The 18,613-nt window shown below is 47.4% G+C and overlaps 1 protein-coding gene across 6 annotated transcripts in view; it reads right to left on the bottom strand.

The window, feature by feature from the left end:
* The window catches only part of LOC142568051 (nuclear exosome regulator NRDE2), a 268,770-nt gene that overhangs the window by 136,650 nt on the left and 113,507 nt on the right, over nucleotides 1-18,613 (bottom strand). For all 6 annotated transcript variants that reach the window (XM_075678129.1, XM_075678132.1, XM_075678130.1 and 3 more), the window contains 2 exons: nucleotides 7,804-8,053; nucleotides 151-420 (listed from right to left, as the gene is read on the bottom strand). In XM_075678129.1, the coding sequence (XP_075534244.1) occupies nucleotides 151-420; nucleotides 7,804-8,053 (520 nt within the window). The remainder of the gene's footprint in view (nucleotides 1-150; nucleotides 421-7,803; nucleotides 8,054-18,613) is intronic.

Below are 18,613 nucleotides of genomic sequence, written 5' to 3'. Positions count from 1 at the left end.
CTTCATCGTGGCAATAACTAACTGCTTGACATTGCTGCGACAAAAACAAGTGCCCTTGTTGAAATGTTCGCTCGAGAGACATCCCTTGTTCAAGCACTGAAGCCGATTCCTTTAAGTTTTTGTCTTCCTGTGAAATCTACAGCAGTGTACCTTGTGTTCCCTGCTGAGCTGTGGCTGCCTCCAGGGCCGCCTGGCCACCCAGCTGCATGAGGTGGGCCCAGCCGAGAGCACCCCGGTCGCCAAACCGAGGGGCGCCGCTGTCCCAGAAGGGCTCGAGCAGGGCCAAAGCCTCGCTGAGGGGGGCCTCGCTCAGCTGCGGTGGACAGCGCAGGCTCAGCTCGGCCAGTGCCTGGAATGTGGCGACTGCCCGCTCCCACAGGCCGGCCTGGCAGAGAAACACTCCGTACTGGCGTGACACCTCTGTGAACCAGGGGAACACGATAGGCGCTCTTCATAACCAATAATGCCACTCTGTGCAATCTACTTATGTCAAATAAAATGCCACCTGCTATCAGCCACCACAGTACAACCTCATTGATGTGATCCCATTACATATGTTTTCCGGCGCTAACGTTCGCAATCGATAACACAAAAAATGACCCAATACAGTTGCACTTCTGTTTTACCGGTTCATACGTTCCCGGAAAACACAATCTTTCAGCACCAACATTCAGTACATTGCCAAACTGCGATTGTATCATATGGCTTCTGGCGGCCAGATTCCATGAAAAGGTGCAAGTGGTGCGTGCAATCGAGAACTATAGTTGTTCACCACAGCGACTTCACAGTCGGGGCACACTCAGTTTCCTATTCCGGTACCAAAAAAATCTCTTGCCAGGTCATTGCACGCTGCGTTCATAGCTATCATGCCAACCCTGCGGCGGTGAACATCTTCACCTATCTGTTTTATAGTGCGTGGGGCATAGGGCCATTGGAAGCGTACTGCACACTTTTAATAGGCGATAACCTAAACATACTGCTGTTCCCTGGCGCAGGCAGTACAAAGAGTGAGCATCATGATTCACTCTGGCGAGATTGTATTCTGGTGAAGCCGAAAAGCTCAATTTCATTTTGGAAGCACAACGGAATAGAATATGAAGAACACATGTCTCGAGCTGCTTGGGCCTCACCAGCTTGATGTGTGTCGGTGTTTCATGCTGCAACGATTTACGCCGAGTACGTCCTAACCTCCAACCAAAATGCCGCTCTCACAAAGGCTGCTGACACAGGCCGAATTCAAGGAGCGCAAACACAAGCTTGCTGATCTCTAAATTTATACGTCAACTCACGTCTCCAAGTCACTCTGGCCTCACCAACTTTGCGCATGTTGGCGTCTCGTGCTGCAACGCCTGACATTATGTAGAGGTCAACCACAGCTGAGTCTGCCAATTCCTTTAGTGACTTTGAATTGCAAGTTTTTCCAACTAGTACATTCTTTCTAAAAAGTATGAATGAGGTTCTACTGTATCTAAGACTGCGCATAGTTAAATGTAATTAATTAGCCAATTGATTGTTAAAAATAGTCTGAGCTACCCAAGGCCTCTACAAACATGTAATGTTGGTCTCACTCATTTAAGGTTTAGCATTATATCTTTAAAAGCTGGTTTAGGTAACGTGAAACCCCAGTACAAAGATTTTTGTAGACCTTTCGGGAGAAACTGCACGTTTATACACAGAGAACCATTTATTTATGTAAAATACTTTACAGGGCTCAAAGGGCATTGAGTAAGGGGGAAGAACGAGGATATCATAAGGAAATGCAGAATGTACAGGGCAAAAAGGGAAAGGGAAAGTATGGCACAGGGCTAAAAAGAAGAAAAAAACCTCAGTAAGAGTTTGTTAATTCGAATTCCGTGCAGATGCTAGGAAAATTCGAATTATACAAAATTCGAACCAATGAAAGAGAAAGAAAATCGCCCGGTTAAGGCATGTATATAGTCCGACGTAGCATGAGCGCTCATGCGCACTGGCCATGTCACGTTGGCGAGAACAACGTCTATAGTTCAAAGCATTGGCCCAGGCAATGTAACCGGACGCGGCCAACGTGATCCGACGTGCCCGACATTGAGATGGCTGTTGCTCCATCCGCACGTACGTCGCCCCAACTGTGCCGATCCACAATGCATGGCGCAGAGAAAAAAAAGTGCCCATGCCGCTTCCCCAACAGTCGCAGACGGCCGTTTAATGTCTTCAAAGCGGCGTGTGGGTTGGGGATCGTTCTGTGCATGCTCCAAAGAGAGCAGCCAGTGGCACGCATTGAAGTCTAGAGGGGACGATGTTTCGGCTGGCGCAGCGTGACTGGCCGCAAGCGATGCGCGCCAAAAACGTCGGGCTATAAACATGCCTTTCCACTGTAGGAACAAGAGCTGCGCTCTAAAATGCACTCGCAAAACGCACCACAACCTACTGCGACGTTGGTCTCCGTTGTACTTTCATAGCTGCACTGGCCACACGCTGCTGAGTTCCACTATACGCACAGGCGGTGGCTACACATGCATCCCAGCATCGCTGGGATATGTGTAATAGCCATGAATCTCAAAGGCGATGCTTTTGGTACTGCAAGCGCCGATAAACGTCACGGTCGCCTTGTTTCAGACATTACCTGGGGCCGCTTCTTGGCAGAACATTTCATGGAGAAAGAGCAGAGCCTCGAAGATGTAACGGAAAGATGCAAAGAAAGAAAGAAGAAGAATAAAAAAGAAGTACATGCAGCACCGTGTCCATGTTTTTATCCTGAAGGTCTTGAGAGAGGGAGAGAAGCGACCTGCAACAGAGGCATTGGCCCATGGCTGGCCAGGCGCAAACACATTTCTCTCCAGTCAGGCCTAAACAAAGGGCCGTCAACGTCAGCATCGCCAACTTGCTCTTGTGAGCTGGCACTCGCCCCATCCAGAATGCTACGGAATTCGAATTATTGGTGGCGATGTAGATTTCAATGTGAATTAGCGGGATGCGTTACATATTGCTTTCAATACATTGTTGGACGGACCGTGGTGGCCACTTTGAATTATCTGAAATTTCAAATTAACGAGTCGTGAATTAACAAGATTTTACTGTACATAACTGCAAGGTACATAATACTATCATTGAAGCATATTAATGCAGCATAAATGTCAAATACAGCACTAAAGAAAGCAAAAGCAGCTGTTTATAACAGAAATTACAATTATTGTAAACAAACAAAAATGCCAAAAAATAACAAGATAGCAAGAAGGCACCGTATGACACATGAGACAAGGATTATAGATGTTATGATGTCACTTAAAAGTATTCATGCAGCTGAACGCGGAATAGTTGATGGTTGCAGAAGGATGCGATAATATCGAGATGATCATTCTAAAAAATTATGGCATGTGGAAGGGAAGATGAATTGAAGGCTTGTGTTTTTCCATATATGCACTTGACGCTGTAGTGATCTTGTAAGTGGCAAGAAATGCGTGAGGGTGCTTCAAGAGGTCACGGAGATGGCCTGTGCTGTAAAGATATTTATAAAGTATCAAACTTTTAGAAACAATGCATAAAGGCTACTGAAATTTTAAATGCCATACCAGATCCTGTTTGATATCTCCGACATGACACACGTGATCAATGTCTCGAATTTACAGCAAACATGGCAGCAGTGAACAATGTGCTGTCACGCATCGCCTCAATATCATTTGGCTTTAACGAGAGGCTTTCTTCGTGGCATCCAGTGGATTTTAATGCGGCAATGGTCAGAGTGTGTGGAGATCGATCCGCTGTCGTCCCACTGTAGGCGACACTCAGCCTAGTGGAGGAGTGAACATGGATGTTTCACGGGCTTCACTTCATATTGTCGATGTGAAGATATCGTCAATATGAAACAGTATCTTTGGTCGCCAACTTTCAAATTCAACAAAATGAATTTTATTTTTGTCATTGAAATTAGTTTTTACCAACTGCCCAATAATCTGGAAACTCTTATAGTCCCTTCTGTTGAAGAAATCCCATCGATGACTCTACCTACTTGCATAAAAAGTCGAATTTCAATAGCACAACATCTTGATATAAGGAAGGAAAGTGCTGATCTTACTGATTTTCTTATATCAAGGCTCAACTGTATATGAAATGGGTAAGACAGAAGTGCCTATACTGACACTGTATGAATACATTGAGTACAAGATACTTCTTATTAATTAAAGGAAATGTCAACTTGCCAAGTTAAGGGCAAGGCCTCGCGAGGTATAACAGAAAAGCCTTATCTTCTTCTGCCAACGGCCTGCAAGGCCTGCAGAGCCAACAACTTCTGGGGGTGGAATGTCGCATGTGCACCAAACATGCTCGGCAGCATGCATGGGAAGCTGAGCATGAGGATTCAGGAACACAATTTACTGCAGCGTTGTGCACGATACACACCGGCCACATTGAAGTGACTGCGATCACTCACTCTTGTAAGTAGCCTTTGTCTCTGGCATGCAATGTTTTGTTCACACTGAGTACATCCTACTCTTTGTCAGTTGAATGCACTGATGTCACAAGAGCAGGAAGCACCCCAGCATGATTAAGGTCAGAGAGTGGCCGTCATCACACCTGACATGATTCGTGTTAAGAATGAAGACCCACGAATGTACGAAGCCCATCTGACAGCAGATGAAGGAAAAAGCACACAATAGTATCTCTCATCTGCACATAGAGCTTGAGAATAGGCGAGGTCCTTATGCTGCCACATGACTGCCACAGCAACTAACCACCAGTCTGTGTGGCTGCACTGCTGTGTTTTATTCCTGGCAGCACGCCAGCCATAAACAAGTTTTCCTCTAGAGTGCTGTGCCTTTAGGCTGCTCATTATTTCTAGCCATCTGTTCTCCAACCACGACTTGACACACACGCACTCCTACAATGACGAGCAGTGGTTGAGCAGATTATGTCTTTGGAGACAAGGTATTTATGAGGGAACTTGCAGGTCTTTCAACACCCTTGCACTTTTCGTAGTTTACGAATTCGGGCTCATTTTATGATTTTACTAATGTTGCATAAATATTTACGAAAAAAAATGTTTCACTCGTCAGGCTCCAAGCCTTCCATTGGCAGTCTTCTGATCACGAAAGGGTGCAAATGGGGTACTTGCTTCAAGCAAGTTTCTAGAGACAAGTTCCCGAAGCAGGCAAAGTTGGCAACAGTAAAGTCGCTGAAAAAGTTACTGCAATACACCATATTTACTCAAAGAATGATCGCACTTTTTGGTAAAAAAAATTGATGCAAATTCAAGGGTGCGATTATTACGCGGGTTAAATTTCCCGCGAAAAAAAAAAAAATCTTTTTCATCCCACATTTGCTGCGGGATGACAACATGTCAACAAATAAGCGGCTGCCGCTGCATGTAGTGCAGGGCACCAAAACAAATATGGCGGCCGGCGGAGCAAGCTGAACGTGCCGAACGCAATTTTTTCTTCTTCTCGTGAGTACATTACGTGCATTGAAACAGTTTCTTCCGTATCAATAATGAATAATATTGTTAATATCGGCAAGTTTGCAGCAATAACGTAGCCATGTCCACTTTGAGGCGACAGAAACAGACGGGTGTGCTTAGCTGCCAGTGACATAGAAGCACATGGCCGGCATGCTACGGAAACTGCAGCATCTGTCTTCACTACTATCCTAATATGGCACATTTCTGCTAAGGGCGGGTGAATATCTTAGCTCTGTTACAAGCGTCAGCGTATGAATAGGGTACACTTCTAACGTATCAGTGTAAACGTGGCTACTACCGTTGCCGCTCGCGGTTTGTTGCATGCTCACGAGTGCAGATGAGAAGAATCGAAATATGCCTTTTTTGTTGTTGTCGACCACAACCATTATGAAGCCTACACATAATAAAGGCAAGTTTGGTTGCACCTCTTTTTGTCATGGAAGTGCAGAAAATAATGAAATGGGGCATCTACTTAAGAATGTTTGGTGCGTGCAGACCGCTCGGTCTGCACAATCATTATTATCTAGACTTGCCCCACGGCATATCGCTGCGGCAAGTTCGGCGTGCAATCATTACACGGGAAATTAAAAAAATCTAATTTTGACAACAAAATTCAGGGGTGCGATCATTAAGCGAGTGCGATTATTATGCGAGTAAATACGGTAAAAACAATGTGTTGATTGTTAGAATTTGCTGTTCGAAGTTTGTTGCTGCTTGTATGTCTAAGGGTAAATCATTGTAAATAAAGAGCATATCTATCTTTCAAAAGATGTGTGCTCAGGGCAAGCCTCAGAAAAAAATGCAGGCTCTTCTTCTCCACTCAGTATTGACAAGTGTACTCGTTTACCTTTCTCAGGTGACCGGTTTTCACCGGCTAACAAATGCTAAATGGTATCGCTTGGTGCAGGGCACACCTGCATCTATCGGAAGTTTCTCTAATGTTATCGATGGTTCTGTCCTTTGTCTGTTGTCACCAAACCTTAGGTAATCTGATTGTATGCGCCACGCGAATTGTGCAGTATTTTCTGGAAGGCACGCACCCACCAGCGATTATGCTGGAAGCTTTGTCGAGTGATGTATAAAAGCCGACGCTCTTGACCCGCAGACCAGACTTTGACGACCGCCTACTGTGCTTGCCATTGTCGTTAAGCTTTAAAGGGCCCCTCAACAGGTCTGGTCATTTTGAGCTGACAAGCGCAGAGCATACATTGCGTGATTGTGTTTGCAAAGTATTACATCGCATACGTGCTGTGGAAACATCTGAAATTTCAAACCGAATGCCGTTTTCCCTTCTCCTCATGGCCACCGCGCTTCAAGCTGGACGGTGACGTAATCGGACCCCTGCGCCTACATAGTCGTGTCCGCAGTGTGACGTCGCTCGTGGTGACAGGTGACTTCGAGAATTATTCAAGACATCTTTTATCTGTGCGACCCGTTGCTTGAATTGACGAATTGAAATTTAGAGAAATAAAAAAACACACAAATGGAATGTCTGCATGTTTTTTGTTTTACTCCACACCGAAGCAAGAGAGATGTACTTTCACTTCGTCTGCTTGTTCCCACAGTCGTGCAGTCACGTGCGAAGGTATCGAAACTATGCCATTTTCCACCGTGTTCCAATGCGTGATCATGCTCTGCGATCCGCCTGTTCTGCCTCAGTATTCGTGCAGCACTGAATCATACTGCTAGTCAAGCGTCCTTTGTGCACAGCGCAAACGAGACAAGAGCTCGCGCGCGACGCCGTCAGCGGAAGTGCGTAGCGCAGAAAAAAAAAAGTGTGGAGCAAAATACAAAAAAAATGAAGGCTGTGACGTATGTGTCACGTGATTCTCGAGGTCCGGCATGGCAGAACGCAGGGAAGGAATTTCACTTGCGTAGGCTAGACGGGGCGAGGGGAAAGAGCATCTTGCTTGGCAGTGGAGCCTGCCTGCTGAAATCATGGGTTCGCGGCACTGAAATATTTATATCTGGGCTATTAATGAGCCGATTTGAAACATTTTTGCGACAGAACGCTCCCTAGAGGACACGTAACAATTTCCAGCATATAACCAAAATTTGCTATGGGGCCTGGTGAGGGGCCCTTTAAGTGCCACTTGTTTGGCTGGGCACAGGTTCGCCCAATAAAGAGTTAGTTTTGTCATACAGTTTTGCTACTGTGTTCTTGAACGTCATTACACTGTGATAGCATTTTTGCAGGATTTTACTAATTTTAAATTTCACAGGTTGGCATCTATGAACTTGTCTTCATCATGTTCCTGAGACAGCATGTCTTCGCCCTGATGAAGAGAAGTCCCTTTGTTTAGTCCAGGGGCATCTTTTGATTAACCACTGCTGATCATTTCAATCTCCACTTTGCATCTTGTTTTGATACGCACCCACAATGTTTGCCTCAACATCAAGGGGCTCCCTTCGTGTGGACCTCCGTCCCTCGAGCATGTCGCGGAAGCAAGCCAGGGCCCGCATGTAGCCCCTGCTGGCTGCCGCCACCTCGAAGCCCGACAGCGTGGTCTCGGACTGAAGAAAGCGGGCATGCTCCAGCCAGAGCCGAGAGTTTCCCGGGTGCACTCTGAGCAGCTCCTCCCAGGCTCTCACTGCACGGGCCTCCTCTCCGCATTCCAACAGCACCTGCACACACACATGCAATGTCAATTACGCCCAGTCGATTGTTGCAATGGCCAGGGGTTTCGACTGCCCAAAGTCATTTCGGAGCAAGTAAAATTGCGTTTTGGAGCACTTTGGAGTAGACAAAATTGCATTTAAGAACAACTTGGTGCAGACTAAATTTCATTTTGAAGCAATTTGGAGCAGATAAAATTTCGTTCTGGAGCAGGCCAATCTAAAAAAATTGTGGAATAATGGGATATGGAATATGGCAGCGCACTTCAAAACAACAACGAACCATGGTCTCGTATAGAGACGGCTGATGACACCTGGAGATGGTATCGGCAGAACCTCCTTACAGTCTCTTGCCCTTTTACTTTCATAGGTCGTAACAGCGGAACTGTTCATTCCTGTGCAAGCGAACAGAACAAGCACAAAAACACAGATGCAAGAAAATATAACATCACCCTCAAGCACCAATTTCTATCCTTGAAATGAACAAAATAGATACATTTGCTGATCTCTGCCATCCAGGCACAGGTGAGAAACCCAAAGCAACAAGAGAACACAACGCAAGCACAAGGATATGTGCACCAAGCACACACTTATCCAATGCTTCTGCACTAATGTGACTCCAGAGTGAGGACTGTCTATTAACAGCGCACATCGCTCTGACTGCCACCGCGAAGTTTCACCTTGCCACAAGCCAACCAGAATGTGGCGCAGTAGAGGAGCGCTTTGTAGCTATAGCATACTAGAATAGGGAAGAGTGGGTCAAGCGGCAGCACAGTGTGTGCTTTTCTGCAAAGCCAAAAACATCAGTGGCACTACGACAAAACTATATATTCCCGTGCCGATACTCATGATGATAGCGGAAAATGTTCTCAAATTATGCGGTCTGATCAATGCGGTAACATAATCTTAGGGTCACCATATGTCACCGCAGACCCAGAGAGCTGCAATCCACCCTGGGCAGGAATAATGCAAAACTATTTCAATCTGTTTTAACAGCAGAGCTAAGTAGAGTCTTCGCCGTCCAGCGTCCAGTGTCATGCAGGGGGGCTGGCTCCGGAGCTCACCACCAGAGGGTGCGCTGAGGGCAGGAGCGGGGTGGCGCAACCCTCTGCCCCGTTCCAAAGGGGACACTCATAACATCCATCCATCCGGGGCCCCACTGACGTGGGAGTGGACCAATCAGAGCGTGCGCCGGAGGAACGGGGAGGGGAGGGCATAGAAGCAGGTGTTCTGCCGGCACATGCCTTTTCACTCCATGGATTCCGCTCAACATAAGCGGCAGTGCCGACATTGCACAAATACCAAACTTCGAGAGTGAGAACCGCAAGTAAAGCACTAGCAGCTACCGCTGAGGATTGAGAATGGGAAGCGCAGGCCAAGCACCGGCAGAGGCAAGCTAACCCCTACTTCGAGAGCAGGAAGTCGAGCAGACGTCGACGCAGAGAGATTCCTCCCACAGAGAATGCCGATGGATAGTTCAAGAGAGAGAATTCCCTGACTGTGAGTGTGGCCACAGCTGCAAGGTGGGTGATAGACTGATTTGATCAGAACCCCATGCAACTGAAGAGTGTGCGCAGTTCAGAATCGAAGCTCGAATCTAGCAAAACGATGACGAGACAAAAGATTTTTATGAAAATCACACTAAACACGAGTTCAGAGTTGAAAAAACGACCACCAGCTTTGCTGTTTTGACAGCTTTCACTGTGTGGAACTGGCTTTACTGTTTTATTCCAAATCCACCATTAGCTCTTTATGATAGGTTAAAATGGCTCAGGCCTCACCTATATGGGCATAATAACAGATTGGAATAGTTTTACGTTATACTAATCCTGGGAACAGAGATGCCTGGCTGCTGAACCTGCTGTAGCACACGACTCCCTAATATCTACTTAGAGCCACTGGAAAAAATTTCAAAGTATATTGTATTTGTTTTCCGCACACCGCTGCCTGCCGTGGCCGCCAGTGATTAGGTCACTCATGTCACGTAACCTTTTGCTGCCATATTCCTTCCAGGAGCTATATCCCTTCCAGTGGGCACGTCGAACCCGAAGCAGGCACAACGCAGACAGAGAGTGTGCATTTTGTCGATGGCGAGAGCACATTGTTTCTGGCGAACACAGGCGCCAGAAGCTACTGTAACATTATGCCTGGTTGCTACGCCGTTGGGTGTAGCAATCAAACGGAGTCCGGAAAGGCATTTTTATGCATTATGTGAGGGAAGGACGACCGGGATCCACGTTCTATGTGGCTGCACATAATTGGCCGCAAAAACTTTGCGCCCTCAAAGAACACATGCGTGGTGAGAGTAAGTTTGTTAATAACTTATGCGTAGTGTGCTGGAGAGCTATTGCTTTCAAGCGACGGTACTTGCATGTGACCACTGAACTTTACCTGTCGGGTTCATGCACCTCGCACTGCTTGGAGCTTTTGACAATGATGGAGTTAGTACACATGGTTTCAAGCGAGCTGTTCGGCTCATGCGGCTCACTTTGCTTCGTGCTATGGAAAATCACATGGTACCAACCTATCAAGTAAGGTTCCCAGTTCGCCTGGCCAGCTCTGCCTTGCGCTGCTGTTTGTACTAAACTGTACAGTTCATGCAGCTCACTTTGCTTCGCGCTATTGAAAACAATGCCGTACGAACTTTCCAGCAAGCCGTTCGGCTCACTCTGCTTACATAGCTATTGTTTCATTCGGTGTGCACAGCACTATTGAAAAAAAAAAACATAGTACATACCTGTCAAGTAAGCTGCAGTGCCTGAATCGCGCAGTTGTCTCGGATTAGTGCAGTTGAAAACAATGTTTACATACATTTGAATGAGAGAGAGAGAGACAGAGCAAACGATAAATGAAAGGTAGGGAGGTTAACCAAGACTGAGCCCAGTTGGCTACCCTATACTGGGGAAAGGGAAAAGGGGATGGAAAGAATAAACGAAGAAGAAAAAGTCCATTGGGGATATCCTTCAGTCACTCAGCCCGGATCACAGACGCTGACTCCATCCGGTAGCTTTCAAATATCGCAGCAGCACTTTTGTGGCCTTTTGTAGCTGCGATGTGCGAGGCCATGGTCCCAAGATCTCGTTAAAGGTGAACGGTTTTCTATCTAACTGATTGAGAGCTGTGCAGAGGTAGTATTTAATCTTCAAAAGATGGGCAATAGCCCAGTAGATGTTCTATAGTTTCCTCAACACCGCAGGCATTGCACTCGGCGCTATCAACCATTCCAATCAAAAACGTATATGCATTGGTGAATGACGCCCAAGCGTAAGCGGCACAGCATTGTGCATTGTGCAGCATTGGCACAGCCGCAGTTGCATAGATGGATCGAGGGAATGCAATCGATGTTGGGTGAATTCACGTGTGTGCCACATCTCCAATGTCATATGGTGCGCTAGCTCACTTAAGTGTTGGGCTGCGTCAGTCCGCGATAAAGGTACAGAAACAAGGGTTGCTCCTTCGTGTGCTTTCCTAGCAGCTTCGTCAGCGAGGTCGTTGCCGGAGATGCTGCAATGGCCAAGCAGCCACTGAAACATGACGTCGTGTCCTTTCGCAATCATATGATGGTGCATTTCTCATATCTCCGACATGAATTGTTCACAGGACCCACGACGAAGATATGACAGAAATTGTAAGGCCGCCTTCGAATCGCATTTGAATTAAGTGTGTTATGCTCACAGGGAGAGCGAAGTTGTTGGAGGATTGAGCAGATTGAGTGTTTATCCATTAGTGTTTATGATTAGGCCGGTAGTTGGTTCTTTATTCTATTGCGTAGTTTTTTTAATCGATGCTCGCTCATCCGGCAGCTGCTCGCATGCTCTGCTCACACGTTCAATCATGCTGCGCCATGCTCCCTCCTGTCTTTCTCCATGCAGATAACAGACATGGCATAGTGACCTGGAGGTGCGCAGCATTAAAGGAAGGAAAGGCATGCAAGATAGATTAAGGTTATTGTTGTGTGACAAAAATATGCCACAAAGGGTGCCACTTTTTTAGAGTGTACTGCTACTATACTACTAGGTACTGCGCAAATGCCTTCTAAGTCAAACAATGCACGGTAAGAAAAAGTTGGGATGTAAAAGCACTTCTGTTGTTCAGTCTTAACCGTGTCATTTTTTGTGCTCTTTTAATTTCACTGTATAACTAACTAGCCCCACAGTAAGCCTTGTCAGGATATAAAAAGCACTTTTCCAAATGCCCATTCCAGCTTTTATGATAAGCCCAGAGATTTCACAATGATTATAATTTTGGCCTTAATTGGTACAAAATTTTTGCTACTGCTTAGCACAAAAGCTTAAGACAGGAACAGAAGGCAAGGTGTGTGCTTGCCTTCTGTCCCTGTCCCATGTTTTTGTGCTAAACACTAGCAAAAATTTCACTATGTTCACACTGCTTAATGTGTAGGCAGAAGGGGAAAGCATGATACAGCCAGCCGTGGGGCACTGAGATATGAATTTCGTGATGATGCTGATGTTTAGACAATGAACTTCTCTCTATCTATCAACTGCAGAAACAACTGAAAAGGAGACCTATAAGCTGTGCAATATGTCCCTATTCCCCATGTCAGCACTGCCCTTTCTACAGGTAAAGGCATCGCCATCATCATCATCAGCCTGGTTAGCCCACTGCAGGGCAAAGGCCCCTCCCATACTTCTCCAACTACCCCGGTCATGTACTAATGGTTGCCATGTTGTCCTTGCAAACTTCTTAATCTCATCTGCCCATCTAACTTTCTGCCGCTCCCTGCTACGCTTTCCTTCCCTTGGAATCCAGTCTGTAACCCTTAATGACCATCGGTTATCTTCCCTCCTCGTTACATGTCCTGCCCATGCCCATTTATATTTCTGATTTAAACTAGGATGTCATTTACCCACGTTCGTTCCCTCACCCAATCTGCTCATTTCTTATCCCTTAATGTTACACCCATCATTCTTCTTTCCATAGCTTGTTGCGTCATCCTCAATTTAAGTAGAACCCTTTTCATAAGCCTCCAGGTTTCTCCCCGTACGTGAGTACTGGTAAGACACAGCTGTTATACACTTTCCTCTTGAGGGATAATGGCAACCTGGTGTTCATGATCTGAGAATACCTGCCAAACGCACCCCAGCCCATTCTTATTTTTCTGATTATTTCAGTCTCATGATCCGGATCCGCGGTACCTGTCATAAGTAAATATATTCCCTTACCACTTCTAGTGCCTCGCTACGTATCGTAAACTGCTGTTCTCTTCCAAGACTGTTAAACATTACTTTAGCTTTCTGCAGATTAATTTTTAGACCCACCCTTCTGCTTTGCCTCTCCAGGTCTGTGAGCACGCATTGCAATTGGTCCCCTGAGTTACTAAGCAAGGCAATATCATCAGCGAATCGCAAGTTACTAATGTATTCTCCATTAACTCTTATCTCCAATTCTTCCCAATCCAGGTCTCTGAATACCTCCTGTCAACACGCTGTGAATAGCATTGGAGCGATCGTATCTTCCTGTCTGACGCCTTTCTTTATTGGGATTTTGTTGCTTCCTTTATGGAGGACTACAATGGCTGTGGAGCCGCTATAGATATCGTTAAGTATTTTTACATACGGCTCGTCTACACCCTGATTATGTAATGCCTCCGTGACTGCTGAGGTTTCGACTGAATCAAACGCTTTCTCGTAATCAATGAAAGCTACATATAAGGGTTGGTTATATTCCGCACATGTCTCTATCACCTGATTGGTAGTGTGAATATGGTATATTGTTGAGTAGCCTTTACGGAATCCTGCCTGGTCCTTTGGTTGAAAAAAGTCTAAGGTATTCCTGATTCTATTTGCGATTACCTTAATAAATACTTCGCTGGCAACGGACAGCAAGCTAATCGGTCTATAATTTTTCAAGTCTTTGGTGTCCCCTTTTTTATGGATTAGGATTACGTTAGCATTCTTCCAAGATTCCGGTACGCTCGAGCTCATGAGGCATTGCGAATACAGGGTGGCCAGTTTCTCTAGAACAATCTCCCCACCATCCTTCAACAAATCTGCTGTTACCTGATTCTCCCCAGCTGCCTTCCCCCTTTGCATAGCTCCCCAAGGCTTTCTTTACTTCTTCCGGCATTACTTGTGGGATTTCGAATTCCTCTAGACTATTCTCTCTTCCATTAACGCCGTTGGTGGCACTGGTATTGTATAAATCTCTATAAAACTTTGTAGCAAGTATGTGACGCCCCCTCGGGCATAATCTTTGTTTGCCCGCCAAGCTCGGTGGCCTGCTAAAGCTCGGCAGGCAACATTGGTCACCGCACCACAATAAACACCGACGAGCATGGCTGCTCGCCGGTAAGTCATCATTCAGCACCACCATGCTGCGGAGCGTCCGTCTAACGGAGGGTGCCACAAGCCCTCCCTTGTTCACGACCCGGGGTGGATCGTGACACTGGCGACGAGGATGGGATTCTTGTGATACTGGCGACGAGGATGGCGACGAGTACCCATGGACTGTCCCACGCCGCCGCGAGCGGCGAAACACCGCCCCCCCCGTTGTTGCCGCCATGCCGCTGTACGGAAGGCTCAAGCCGTTCGAGGGAGATGGGTCCGCCTGGCAAATTTATGAGGAGCAAGTCCACGTGTTATTCCGGGCAAACGACACAAGCCCGCGGCCAGGGTAGCCGTCGCAAGGGTACGCAGCGGAGGCATGCGGCAGCAAGCTCAAGTTCTTCCGAGGCCAGGCTCCACGTCGTGGCCGAGAACCCGCCGATTTTCGACATGTGGCACACAGGCTTTGTACCGTCGTCTGTGCCGCCGTACATGCTGACCGTCGAAATCTGCGGGCACCCCATTTCCATGGAGCTGGACACAGGGGCCAGCGTGTCTGTAATGGCCGGGAAGCTCTTCAAGCGTACTTTCCCCGGCGTGTCCGTCAAGGCTTCGGGCGTGATGCTGCGAAGCTCCTCCGGGCAACTCTCCCAGGCCCAAGGTCAGGCTCAGGTCAGCGTTCACTTTGGCGACAGGGAGGCAACCCTTCCCCTTTACTTAACGAAGGGGTCGTCGCCGACGCTGCTGGGCCGAAACTGGATTCATGCACTGGGCGTTCGTCTGCCAGAGTACCCGGAAGCCAGCCTGCATGTGGTGCAGAGCTGCCAAACCTGCCAGGAGCATCGGCAAGCCTCGCGTCGTGTGGAAATCACCCCCTGGCCATTCCCACAGAGACCATGGTCCCGACTACATGTGGATTTTGGGGGACCCTTCAAGGGCCATTACTTCCTGGTGGTGGTGGATGCCTTTTCAAAGTGGGTGGAGGTTATACCTGTCACCACTACATCAGCAGGTGCGACCATTGCAGCGCTACGACAGGTCTTCGCCGCCCAGGGGTTGCCGGATGTCATCGTGTCCGACAATGGTCCTGCTTTCGCCAGCGCAGAGTACCTGGCCTGGCCGACAAAAAACGGAATCCGCCCGATGAAGGTTCCCCTGTACCACCCTGCTTCAAATGGTGCAGCCAAGCAGGTGGTGCAAACCATCAAAGACAAGCTCAAGAAGAGCCAGACTGGGGATTTCCGGACGCAGATTGCTCGGGTACTATTTCAGTACCGGACCACGCCTCACGATGTCACTGGCCGTGCCCCTCTGTGAGCACCTGCTGGGTCGGATGGTCAAGACACCCTTGGACGTCTCGCATCCGGACCTCCGATCCACAGTGCTTTTGAAGCAGCTGAAGCAGAAGCTGGCTGCTGACCAAGGATGCCATCCCGGGCCTTTTCCAGAGTCGGGAGCTCCAGTTTTTACCAGGAACTTTCGTCCTGGCCCACCCTGGTCTGCTGGACAGGTGGTGTCTCCTGCCAGCGCCTCGTCGCTGCTCGTCCGCATGCCAGACGGGGCCATGTGGCACAGACATGCCGACCATGTCAGGCCTCGCCTCGAGACCCGGCCAGCACCCCCGAGTGCCACTCTTGAGTTCCAGCCCGCAGGAGGACTAGCGGCAGCACCAGTCGCTTCCAGTGGAGCACCACCCACCTCGGAGGCGGCAACCGTAGCCAGTGGTGTGGCACCCGTTGGACCGGTGTCGAGCCCGGCACCACTCGCAAGGCCGACTACTACGAACCCTCAGGACGGAGCAAGGCTGGCTCAGGCAGGAGCTGGCGTTGCCACACCCGACCCGTCAACATCGGTGCCCAGGCGGAGTACTCGACGGCGGAGGCCACCGGACCGTTACTCGCCTGGATAGCAGGCAGCGTCGACCCAGCTAGGATGGAGGCAGAGCCTCATATTGTGAACATGGATGTTTGTTTTTCACTTAACAAACAAACTGGGGGTAAGGGGGTGTAGCAAGTATGTGACGCCCCTTCGGGCATAATCTTGGTTCGCCCGCCAAGCTCGGTGGCCTGCTAAAGCTCGGCAGGCAACATTGGTCACCGCACCACAATAAACACCGACGAGCATGGCTGCTCACCGGTCAGTCACCGTTTAGCACCACCACGCTGCGGAGGATTCGTCTAACGGAGGGTGCCACAAGCCCTCCCTTGTTCATGACCCGGGGTGGATCGTGACAAACTTCTCAGCCACTTGAACTATCTCATCCATATTAGTAATGATATTGCCGGCTTTGTCTCTTAACGCGTACATCTGATTCATGCCTATTCCTAGTTTCTTCTTCACTGCTTTTAGGCTTCCTCCATTCTTGAGAGCCTGTTCAATTCTATCCATATTATAGTTCCTTATGTCCGCTGTCTTACGCTTGTTAACTTGGAAAGTTCTGCCAGTTATATTCTAGCAGTAGGGTTAGAGGCTTTCATACATTGGCGTTTCTCGATCAGATCTTTCGTCTCCTGCGATAGCTTACTGGCATTCTGTCTAACGGAGTTACCACCGACTTCTATTGCACACTCCTTAATGATGCCCACAAGATTGTCGTTCATATCTTCAACACTAAGGTCCTCTTTCTGAGTTAAAGCCGAATACCTGTTCTGTAGCTTGATCCAAAATTCCTCTATTTTCCCTCTTACCGCTAACTCATTGATCGGCTTCTTATGTACCAGTTTCTTCCATTCCCTTTTCAAATCGAGGAGGGAAATTCGAGTTCTTACCATCCTATGGTCACTGCAGCACACCTTGCCGAGCACGTCCACATCTTGTATGATGGCAGGGTTAGTGCAAAGTATGAAGTCTATTTCATTTCTAGTCTCGCCATTCGGGCTCCTCCACATCTACTTTCTGCTATCCTGCTTGCGGAAGAAGGTATTCATTATCCGCATATTATTCTGTTTTTCAAACTCTACTAATAACTCTCCCCTGCTATTTATTTATTTATTTATTCATTTCCTCAAAGGTCTCTGTTGAGACATTACATGAGGGAGTGGGGAGTTAGTGACAAAGAGATACTACAAATTACAAAGAGATATTTCCGATGAGTCGCTTGAATGCAAGTGGGTCGATGATAGTGGCAACTTCGGCGGGCAGGCCATTCCAGTCTCGTGTTGTGCGCAGAAAAAATGATTGCTGAAAAGTAACGGTATGGGCTTGTGGGGGATATACTGTATTAGAGTGACTGGTGCGGGCAATGCGATGTGCTCTTTTTATGTACGGGTTGTCAAAAGGCAAGGAATGAAAGAATTTATGAAAAAGATTAAGACGGGCTATTCTACGGCGTGAGGCTAGAGAGGGTAGGCTTATTTGGGCTTTTAGTGCCGAGATGCTTGTATTGTATGAATAAGTTGACAGGATAAATCGTGTCGTGCGGTTCTGAACCGACTCGAGGGCTTTAATAAGGTTATTGTGGTGGGGGTCAAAAATAGCTTCGGCATACTCAAGCTTAGGCCGCACAAAGGTTAGAAAAGCAAGTTGTTTAATAGAGGGAGGAGCGAGGAAGAGGTTACGGCGTAGATAACCTAGAGTACGATTAGCAGAGTTTATTATGTGGTTAACATGACAGGTCCAAGTTAAGTCACGCGAGATGTACACACCAAGATATTTGAATGAATCCGTTGTTGCAATCTGCGTGTTATTGATGCTATAATTAGGGATAACGTAGTTACGGCGACGATGAATAGACATTAACACGGTTTTAGCAACATTTAAAGACATGAGCCAAGTGGTACACCAGTTTTGTATGCGCGATAGGTCATTTTGTAACGCCAAATGGTCGCTGGGGTTAGTAACTGCTCGGTAAACCACACAATCATCAGCGAAGAGTCGGATATGAGAAGAAATATTACAAGGTAGGTCATTGATGTATATTAAGAAAAGGAGGGGACCAAGTACGGTACCTTGAGGTACGCCTGAAAGCACGGGTTTTAAGGATGAAGAGTGTGAGTTAGCGTGTACGAATTGCTCTCGGTTAGTTAAAAACCCTCGAATCCAGCTTAGAACACAAGGATGAATGTTAAGACGCGATAACTTTATTAAGAGACGACCATGAGGGACCTTATCGAATGCTTTTTCGAAATCTAAAAATATTGTGTCAGTCGGGATGTTACGATCTAGGTTTAAATGTAAGTCGTGTAAGAAAAGAGCAAGTTGAGTGTCACAGGAATAATTTTTGCGGAAACCGTGTTGACTTGGGTGGAAAAAATTGACGGATGTTAGGAAGTTAGCAATATGCGAG

Source organism: Dermacentor variabilis, unplaced genomic scaffold (assembly GCF_050947875.1).
Source record: "Dermacentor variabilis isolate Ectoservices unplaced genomic scaffold, ASM5094787v1 scaffold_16, whole genome shotgun sequence".
Classification (NCBI taxonomy): domain Eukaryota; kingdom Metazoa; phylum Arthropoda; class Arachnida; order Ixodida; family Ixodidae; genus Dermacentor; species Dermacentor variabilis.
This window is presented reverse-complemented; position numbering and strand designations above follow the sequence as displayed.